At 54.3% G+C, this 10309-nt stretch overlaps 2 protein-coding genes across 3 annotated transcripts in view; both read left to right on the top strand.

The window, feature by feature from the left end:
- The window catches only part of idh3g (isocitrate dehydrogenase (NAD(+)) 3 non-catalytic subunit gamma), a 41291-nt gene extending 33085 nt beyond the window's left edge, over positions 1–8206 (top strand). For both annotated transcript variants that reach the window (XM_041181505.1, XM_041181504.1), the window contains 5 exons: positions 1494–1640; positions 3192–3286; positions 4070–4130; positions 4974–5098; positions 8080–8206. In XM_041181505.1, coding sequence (XP_041037439.1) covers positions 1494–1640; positions 3192–3286; positions 4070–4130; positions 4974–5075 — 405 coding nt within the window. In that variant the 3' untranslated portion in view covers positions 5076–5098; positions 8080–8206. The remainder of the gene's footprint in view (positions 1–1493; positions 1641–3191; positions 3287–4069; positions 4131–4973; positions 5099–8079) is intronic.
- The window catches only part of LOC121274277 (CXXC-type zinc finger protein 1-like), a 53573-nt gene continuing 49738 nt past the window's right edge, over positions 6475–10309 (top strand). The window contains exon 1 of the mRNA XM_041181502.1: positions 6475–6554. Within this exon, the coding sequence (XP_041037436.1) occupies positions 6475–6554 (80 nt within the window). The remainder of the gene's footprint in view (positions 6555–10309) is intronic.

Below are 10309 nucleotides of genomic sequence, written 5' to 3'. Positions count from 1 at the left end.
GAAGCGCGCACGAGTTTTGACCCTGACCTCTGTTGGGGCGGGGGGCATGCAAGAGGTGAACTGCCCAATGACCCCTTCTGTCCATCCGTCCCACCCCCACCCACCCCCGGCTCCTGCCATGCTCACTCAACCTTGCGGGTGTTCCAGGGTATGTCGGTACCACAGAAGCAGGAGGGCGAGGGCGTGGGTCTCATAGAGAAGAACTCTGAGATCTACCCAGTTAGTCCCGAACTCTAGCTCTCCCACCCCTGCCCCATAGCCCTACAAATGTTTCTCCCTTCTCCAATCCCCCCACCCTTTTCGAGGGTGAATCTGCTTCCCCCGCCCTTTCGGGCAGCGCCTTCCAGATCACAACAACTCACCACGTCCAAAATAAATAAAATTCTCCTCATCTCCCCTTCCCCCCCGGTCCTCCCGCCGATTCTCTTCAATCTGTGTCTCCCCCCCCACCCCCCACTCTCTGCTTACTGACCCTCCCGCCACTGGGAACAGTTTCTCCTCATTTACTTGATTGGCACCCACCCTCGTGATTTTGAACCCCCTCGATTCAATCTTCCCCAAGTGGAAAACGGAGACAGGAAGGGTGCACAGTTCTGGCCTCAGTATCCCACTCGGAATACCGTGAACAGTTCAGGTCCCCGTGTCCCACTCGGAATACCGTGCACAGTTGCCGTCTCCGTATCCCACTAGGAATACCGCTCACAGTTCTGGTCTCCGTATCCCACTCGGAATACCGTGCACAGTTCTGGTCTCCGTGTCCCACGCGGAATACCGCGCACAGTTCCGGTCTCCGTGTCCCACCCGGAATACTGCGCACAGTTCCGGTCTCCGTGTCCCACCCGGAATACCGCGCACAGTTCCGTTCTCCGTGTCCCACCCGGAATACCGCGCACAGTTCCGGTCTCCGTATCCCACTAGGAATACCGCGCACAGTTCCGGTCTCCGTATCCCACCCGGAATACTGTGCACAGTTCCGGTCTCCGTGTCCCACTCGCCCTCTATGTCACTTTGCAGAATATGCAGTTCTGGTCAAACTGAAACTGGACGAGTCTCTCTGGGTTCAATGGGAAAACCCCTCCGCTGACCCCCATCCACTGACCCTTTCCAAAGCCTTAAATTCGCTGCCCAGTTTGGCCCCCACACCCCGCGTGCCACCCCCCCCCCCCTCTCCCCAGGCCACAAAGTGGCATCAGTGCCAAACACAGATCACTGTGCCAACCACGGCGCGCTAATCCAATCGCCCATCCCAGCCCAGCCCCCTGCCTTTGCAGAGGTGCGGAAATCCAGCTCAGTGTAGGTGGGGTATCGCCGTCAACTCTCCGGCGTTCCGGCAGCTGCAAGGGCAAAGGGGCCAGGAAAGGGAGGGGTAACCTGGTGGCACCCTGTTGGCTGATGCGACGCCGGGTAATTGCTCCACGCTCGATTCTTGTAACTCGGTGATGTTTCTTCTTGATTCCCCTCCCCCCCGCCCCCCCAACCCCACCACCCCGAAGCTGGTCTCGAAGCCGCAGCAGTTCGACGTCATGGTGATGCCCAACCTCTACGGCAACGTGGTGAGCAACGTCTGCGCCGGCCTTGTCGGGGGACCCGGGCTAGCGCCGGGCGCCAACTACGGCAAGGATTACGCGGTGTTTGAAACGGTGAGAATCCACAGAATTCCAAAGGGGCGCACTGCAATCACAGCACAGTAGGCACATGAGAGGGAGCGCCGCGCTGTGGGAGGGTCAGTGCTGAGGGAGCGCCGCGCTGTTGGAGGGTCAGTGCTGAGGGAGCGCAGCACTGTGGGAGGGTCAGCGCTGAGGGAGCACCGCACTGTTGGAGGGTCAGTGCTGAGGGAGCGCAGCACTGTGGGAGGGTCAGCGCTGAGGGAGCACCGCACTGTGGGAAGGTCAGCGCTGAGGGAGCGCGCACTGTGGGAGGGTCAGTGCTGAGGGAGTGCCGCACTGTCGGAGGGTCAGTGCTGAGGGAGCGCCGCACTGTCAGAGGATCAGTGCTGAGGGAGCGCCGCGCTGTCGGAGATGGTCTTATGCAGTCAGTCGTTAAACCCGAGGCCTCTGTTTGCCCTTCGAGCCTGTTAGGGGTAAATTAAAATTGCTAAATAAGAACTCAGAAATTACTGAAGAGCACTTAAAACCTCCAGGCAGCCATGGATGTTAGACCTAATGACAGCTGAGAGCAAGCAGATGGACATTGCACACAAAGGGGCTTTGAGTTTGTGTGATTTACAATGCTTCCAGAGATGAGCTAATGTCCAGCCACAGGCAGAACCATTCAAGTGGTGCAACGATGCGGTGAAGCCTTGAGAGCTGCACTTGAGATAAAACATAACATAACGTTAGTTTAGGTGTAGTCCTCTCTCAGATAGGGAGAGGGCAGATGCTTTCAGCTTAGACATGGGGAAACATACAATGGACTGCGGGGTCTTTGATGAAACAACAGCAGCCTTGAGTTGTGAGAACCAAGGTCTTTCAGTACGCATCTTAATTTTGATTGGATAATATAATTATGTATACACCCTTTAGAATAATTGGTTAGCAAAATCACATGTTTATGCACTCAATAGGATAGCTTTAAAATGGTACCTGTTTGTCGGTTACCGATTTGGATATGTTCAAAAGTATTGTGATAAGAAAAAGTACAGCAGTAGTGAAATGTAATCAATCTGGGTCTTCATTCCGAGGAACGACTGCAGCTCCCTTTTATATGCTTGAATAAAACCGGTAAGAGGAGGCCTGAGTTTCTCTGGTCGCTGTGTGGTCGGGGGTCGTGGTTTCTCCTCTTCGACTGGCCTGTGTGGTAGTTGCGGGATGGGAGAGGGATGCCCTCTTCCTGCCGGATCCAAAACCATCCCAAAACGAGGGAGAGCGATGGGAGGGGGGGGGCGGGGGGTGGTGAGTGAGCTCACCCCGGTGCCCTGGGACCAACATTTTATCCCAACGTGTCTGGCACCGGTGCGGCGGCGGTGGGCGCTGTGGCTGGGATCTTACTGTGCACGACGCGGCCTCGATGAAGTGGAGAGGCTCCAGAAGAAATTAACTGGCTAAGCGAGAGCGGCTCAGCCGATGTGACTTCCAAAGAAGCACGCGGCACGCTTGCCCTCTCCGGTTGCTGCCTTGAAGTGTGTACCTGCGAGGGTGGGTGTGGCCTGTCACTCGGTTAGGGGATCATTCTGCTGATGGTTTTACCCGCAGGGCACCAGAAACACTGGGAAGAGCATCGCCAACAAGAACATCGCGAATCCCACCGCCATGCTGCTGGCCGGCTGCCTAATGCTCGACCACCTCAAGTAAGGGAGATCATGAGCGGGTCACAGACTGGAATTTAATCGAGGGGTTCGGGGTGGATTATATATAGAATAACAGATACCCGGGAGTGAGTTACAGACTGGAATCTAATCGAGGGGTTTGGGGGGTTTTATATACAGAATAACGGATACGCGGGAGTGAGTTACAGACTGGAATCTAATCAAGGGTATCGGTGGGTGTGTATATATATAGAATAACAGATACCCGGGAGTGAGTTACAGACTGGAATCTAATCAAGGGGTTCGGGTGGTTTATATATAGAATAACAGATACCTGGGAGTGAGTTACAGACTGGAATCTAATCGAGGGGTTTGGGGGGTTTTATATACAGAATAACGGATACCCGGGAGTGAGTTACAGACTGGAATCTAATCAAGGGTATCGGTGGGTGTGTATATATATAGAATAGCAGATACCCGGGAGTGAGATACAGACTGGAATCTAATCGAGGGGTTCGGGGTGGTTTATATATAGAATAACAGATACCCGGGAGCGAGTTACAGACTGGAATCTAATCGAGGGGTTCGGGGTGGTTTATATATAGAATAACAGATACCCGGGTGTGAGTTACAGGGTGGAATCTAATCGAGGGGATCGGGGGGTTTATATATAGAATAAGAGATACCCGGGGGTGAGTTACAGTCTGTAATCTAATTGGGGATCAATGCCACAGAGTGGAATGTAGAAGTATCACATGAGCATTAGTGCAAATACCAATATCTAACTTGTTCCTCCTCCATGTGTGTTCATTTCTCTCTTCCAAGGCTGCATAACTTTGCAACTTTGATCCGGAATGCTGTTCTGATCACCATGAACGAACACAGAGTAAGTGAGACGTGTTAATTTCCACTGAAAACTGCCCTGCCCTCTCGCTGTGTTCACAGCGAACAGAATGGCGAGTGAGGAGCTCGCACCAGCAATCTGAACTACCGGTTGAGAATGCACTAACTTATTTTCCACACCCCACCCAGCGGCCACCAATTTCACTCATTCCCACCTTCTCCCCCTGCCCTGGGAGTGTTTGATGGGGACGGTGTAGAGGGAGCTTTACTCTGTATCTAACCCCGTGCTGTACCTGTCCTGGGAGTGTTTGATGGGGACGGTGTAGAGGGAGCTTTACTCTGTATCTAACCCCATGCTGTACCTGTCCTGGGAGTGTTTGATGGGGACGGTGTAGAGGGAGCTTTACTCTGTATCTAACCCCGTGCTGTACCTGTCCTGGGAGTGTTTGATGGGGACAGTGTAGAGGGAGCTTTACTCTGTATCTAACCCCGTGCTGTACCTGTCCTGGGAGTGTTTGATGGGGACGGTGTAGAGGGAGCTTTACTCTGCATCTAACCCCGTGCTGTACCTGTCCTGGGTGTGTTTGATGGGGACAGTGTAGCGGGAGCTTTACTCTGTATCTAACCCCATGCTGTACCTGTCCTGGGAGTGTTTGATGGGGATGGAGTAGAGGGAGCTTTACTCTGTATCTAACCCCGTGCTGTACCTGTCCTGGGAGTGTTTGATGGGGACAGCGTAGAGGGAGCTTTACTCTGTGTCTAACCCCGTGCTGTACCTGTCCTGGGAGTGTTTGATGGGGACAGTGTAGAGGAAGCTTTACTCTGTATCTTACCCCATGCTCCTGCGCCCTCTCATGTTCGCTCTCACACTCGCTCTCTCTTGTAGTTACACACTCCTGATATCGGGGGAATGGGGACCACAATGGAGGTTGTCCAGGCCATAACCCAGCTTATCCAGAATGGAGGAAGCAGACCAACGCTGGCATAAAACCGGGAGAGGAGGAGAGAGGGGTAAGTCCAGGTGAAGAGGGGTATCTGATGGCTTTGTGGGGTTTTTCAACAACAGTAATATTGGGTGTATGTGAGAGGTGTTCCTGGAGGTATGAGTTGCAATAGCAGGGGATGTCTGAGTGGTATTTCTGTGGGCATAAGGTGCAGTACAGGGGCATCTGAAGGGTAATGATGGGGGTATGTGGCAGGTTATTTCTGGGGTATATGAGGCATAGTCTCAGGGGGTGGTCAGTCTGTGGACTTCTCCCCAGTCTGGCTCACTGAATATATTCAAGGCCGAGTGAGACAGATTTCTGATCGACGAGGGAGTCAAGGGTTATGGGGGTGGGGAGAAGTGGGGCTGTGGTTACAATCAGATCAGCCACGATCTTATTGAATGGGGGGAGCAGGCTCGTGGGGCCGAATGGCCTCCTCCTGTTTCTAAGCCCTACGTTCCTATAGTATTGGGTGTATATGAAGGGCAGTGCCCGGGTGTGTGGTGGGTTTCTCTGAGGCATTGTACTGTGTCTGTCTGTGTGTGTGTGTCTGTCTGTGTGTGTGTGTGTGTCTGTGTGTGTCTGTGTGTGTCTGTGTGTGTCTGTGTGTGTCTGTGTCTGTGTGTCTGTGTGTGTCTGTGTCTGTGTGTCTGTGTGTCTGTGTGTCTGTGTGTGTGTGTGTGTGTGTGTGTGTGTGTGTGTGTGTGTGTGTGTGTGTGTGTCTGTCTGTGTGTGTGTGTCTGTGTGTTTTGAGGGGTGACACCAGGGGGTATAAAACAATTAAACCTGGAGGAGAGGAGGTGTATTTCTGGGTTATGTGACGAGCAGTACTGAAGGTTCATGAGGGGTAAATCCAGGAATATGAGAGCTTATCCAGGGGGTATTTGAGGGGGGCGGGGTGGGGGGGGTAATACAGGGGGTGCATGGGGGCTGGAGTAACCTATTTTAACCTGGTGTCTGGTGCTTACCGACAGTGTCTCGCTGCTCCCTGTTCCCGGTCAGCACACAGACGAGGGCGCCATTTAGCTTTTTATCTGCTGAACCTTACATTCTCCAGGCTGTGCGATGCACCATCGCTCCATCAGCGGTGGGCTGACCCCCATGGGGGTGGTGGGGGGTTGGAGGGGGAGTTACTGCTCCCAATCTCCTTGTACCCACCGAACCCACCCCTCCCCGCTGCCCGTAAATGCAACCTGCTTCCCCCCCCACTCTTCCGCCCACAGCCCCAGGGATGGAACTCGCTCCTTTCCACCTTCGTAGCTCGCATGAGGGACTCGGTTTGGGGGAGTTTGGTGGTGGTGGGGGGGTGGGGGGGCGGGTGGGTGGAAGATGGCAAGGTGTAAGTAGCGGCTCAGCGCGGTATTCCTCTGACACTGGGCCCTGGGTGGGGTCAGAGCAAGGATGGCAGTGGCCTGCTATTCTGTGGCGTGGGTCTTGCTCGTGGCGCACATGGAGTCTCCCGCTGTCCAGCTCAGTGACAGGTCAGGAGACCTGAAAAACTCAATGCCCGTAACCAACCTTCAGTGCTTACCCTTCTCAACTGGCCTGGCCTAGTGCTTCCTGGGGGGGGTTACCATTGACCAGAAACTGAACTGGACCCAGCCCTATAAATACCGTGGTTACAAGAGCAGGTCAGAGGCTGGGGATCCTGCGGAGAGTAACTCACCTCCTGACTCCCCCAAAGCCTGTCCACCACTACTTTTTTTCCTTAATTCATTTATACTCTCATGGGCGTCGCTGCTTGCTCATCCCTAATTGCCCCCTTGAGAAGGTGGTGGGTGAGCCGCCTTCTTCAGCCGCTGCAGTCCCCGTGTGGTGTAGGTACACCCACTGCGCTGTTAGGGAGGGAGTTCCAGGATTTTGTCCCATGTGGTGTAGGTACACCCACAGCGCTGTTAGGGAGGGAGTTCCAGGAGTTTGACCCAGCGACAGTGAAGGAACGGCCGATATATTTCCAAGTCGGGATGGTGAGTGGTTCAGAGGGGAACTTGCAGGTGGTGGTGTTCCCCATGTGTCTGCTGCCCTTGTCCTTCTAGGTGGTAGAGGTGGTGGGTTTGGGCGGCGCTGTCGAAGGAGCCTTGGCGAGTTGCTGCAGTGCATCTTGTAGATGGTACACACGCTGCTGCCCCTGTGCGTCGGGGGTGGAGGGAGTGAATGTTTGTGGATGGGGTGCCCATCAAGTGGGGCTGCTTTGTCCTGGATGGTGTCAAGCTTCTTAAATGTCATTGGAGCTGCCCTGAGGATGTAACTAGTAGGGTAGATAAAGAGGAAGCAGTAGATGTGGTATACCTGGATTTCCAAAAGGCATTCAGGGAGGTGCCATGCAAAAGGTTATAATAGGCAAAATAAGGGCTCATTGAGTTGGGGGCAATATATTCGCAACGATAGAGGATTGGTTAATGGACAGGAAACAGAGAGTGGTCTTAAAAGGGGCTTTTTCAAGCAGGCATTGAACAGGGGAGTGCCGTAAGGATCACTGCTGGAGCCTCCACTATTTACAATCTATATTAATGAGCTGTAGAAGGAAAGATCGATCCCACTATGGCAGGAGGACATGGGCAGAGATCGAGATAGCTAAATGGGGTGCAAAAGAGGCCAGTTTGCGGAGAGGCGGGGGCGATGGTGCGGTAGGGGGGACAGATTTTTGGGGCCTCGTGGAATCGAGGGGATATGGGGAACAAAGTGGGGCTGAAGTACGATCAGCCACACGATCGTATTGAACGGGGGAGCAGGCTGGGATGGGCCGAATGGTCTAATCCTTCTACTGTGGTGAGGGTGGGGGGAAAACCCACCACTCCTGCCTCACTCCTGCTCACCATGAGAGGCTGGGTATCGGCTGGGTGTCTGGTTCACGCTCCTGTGAAATTTGCGAGGGGGGTGGTGGGGGTGGGGGGGGCTGGCTACGTTTTGCTCTGTCTGAGGCGCTGTGTAAATGCAAGTTGTTGTTGTTGCTGAAGCAGTGCAAGACAAACAGTGAAATCCCACCTCTGTCTTTTTGCCTTCCAGGCCACCTAGGGTCACTATCCCGCCGTCTCCTCTCCCGACAACGTGCAAGACGTTTCTCCCTGGCTGCTGTGTCCCGGCGCGTTCCTCGTTCACCGCGGAGAGGGTGGGGAGGGAGGGCTGCTGGGGCTTTTGGGCGGGGGGTGTGGCGGTGGGGGGGGGGTTGGAATTTCAGGGCACACTGACTCTGCTGGGGAGGGGAGGGGAGGAAAGGGAAGGGGAGGGGATGGAGGGAGGGGATGGCTTTCAGTGTCGCGCGTTGCTCCCCACCCCGTTTTGGGGGTGACGGTGGGGGTGACGGTGGCGGGGGGGGGGGGGGGGGAGCGCGGTGGGGGGGGTGAGTGCTGGCATCGATGGCAGTCACTTTTCCACACTTTAAGACGAGCGCCATTCCGTTCATAACCGGAGTCCCCTCTGGCTGCCGGTGTTGTGTGGAATTCTGCACCCTCTCCACCCCAGTATTCCCAGGATTTCCCTATGCCTGGCTGCCGTTTTGATGGGAGTCTGTCCGTGCCAGTGCTGCTCATTGCTAAAGGGCTGAAACGTTCCACTAAGTGTTCCCCCCCACCACCAACCCTCTGTGATTCTAAATCTCTTTAAAGGGGCCTGTGCACCTCCCCCCGCCCCCCCCACCCCCCTCTCCGCAAACTGGCTTCTTTTGCACCCCATTTACCTATCTCGATCTCTGCCCATGTCCTCCTGCCATAGTGGGATCGATCTTTCCTTCCCTACCCCCCTATCCCTCCCCACTCACACCAGCTGCCCTGTGGGAGGGTCAGCGCTGAGGGAACGCCGCACTGTCAGAGGTGCTGTCTATCGGGGATGAGATATTAAACCCAGGGCCTGATGCCCTGTGCTGTGTGGTGCAGACACGGCCTTCAGCTGCTCCCCTTTAGTGCCCCACACCCCCCTCATACACTGCCCCCATCATTCATGGATAGCCATTCCCTTTCGAAAGCAGACCAGACGGCCGGCCGGATTGACTGTTGCTCCGTCTGCTCCCCCCGCCCCCCAACCCCACTGGGAGCCACCGGACGTGGGGACGGGCATGTGGGGTGTGGTCCGAGCACTGGGTGAAATCCAAGGGCGGGGTGGACTCCCTCCTCCTCTCCCCACCCCCCCCTACCCCCCACCCCCCGCAGAGTCCAAAGCTCCAGTAATTCCAAATGAAGATGTTCAGAGCACACGGCAGGAAGGTGGCTCACTTGGAGGACCCTGCTCTCCCTCACCACCAGCTACCTCACCCCCACTGCAGCCAGAGAGAGGCAACGTACCAGCTCAGGCTTTGACCAATGTCGCTCCGTACCCGTAGCCCACTGCTTGACATCATCCCGATTGAACCATCGTGTGTACAGCTGCCTCAGAGCCTTTGAAGCCCACCACAGCTCTGTCCGCTGTGCTGAGCACTGGCTTTGCGCTAACGCCTGACGAAACTCCAACGCCTCTTACACGGACAGTCTATTTCTGCATGAGAAGAGAATCCTCCACCAAATAAAGCGACATGAAACTCATCCTCCAGTGTTTCACCTTTACTTCATTCTGTCTTCGGTTTCAATCGAGGTTCAACAGATAGCCAGGAGTGAGTTACAGACTGGAATCTAATCGGGGGGTTCGGGGGGGGTTTATATATAGAATAACAGATACCCGGGAGTGAGTTACAGACAGGAATCTAATCGAGGGGTTCGGGGTGTTTATATATAGAATAACAGATAAGCTGGGAGTGAGTTACAGACGGGAATATACTCAAGGGGTTCGGGGGGGTTATATATAAAAAAACATACCCGGGAGTGAGTTACAGACTGGAATCTAATCGAGGGGTTCGGTGTGGTTTATATAGAGAATAACAGATACCTGGGAGTGAGTTACAGACTGCAATCTAATCGAGGGGTTTGGGGGGGTTTATATATAGAATAACAGATACCCAGGAGTGAGTTAAAGACTGGAATCTAATCAAGGGGTTCGGTGGGGGGGTGGTTTGTATTTAGAATAACAGATACCCGGGAATGAGTTACAGACTGGAATCTAATTGAGGGGTTCGGGGTGGTCTATATATAGAATAACAGATACCCAGGAGTGAGTTACAGACTGGAATCTAATCGGGGGGTTCGGGGGGGGTTTATATATAGAATAACAGATACCCGGGAGTGAGTTACAGACAGGAATCTAATCGAGGGGTTCGGGGTGTTTATATATAGAATAACAGATAACCTGGGAGTGAGTTACAGACGGGAAT

This window comes from Carcharodon carcharias (assembly GCF_017639515.1).
Source record: "Carcharodon carcharias isolate sCarCar2 chromosome 35 unlocalized genomic scaffold, sCarCar2.pri SUPER_35_unloc_8, whole genome shotgun sequence".
Lineage (NCBI taxonomy): Eukaryota > Metazoa > Chordata > Chondrichthyes > Lamniformes > Lamnidae > Carcharodon > Carcharodon carcharias.
This window is presented reverse-complemented; position numbering and strand designations above follow the sequence as displayed.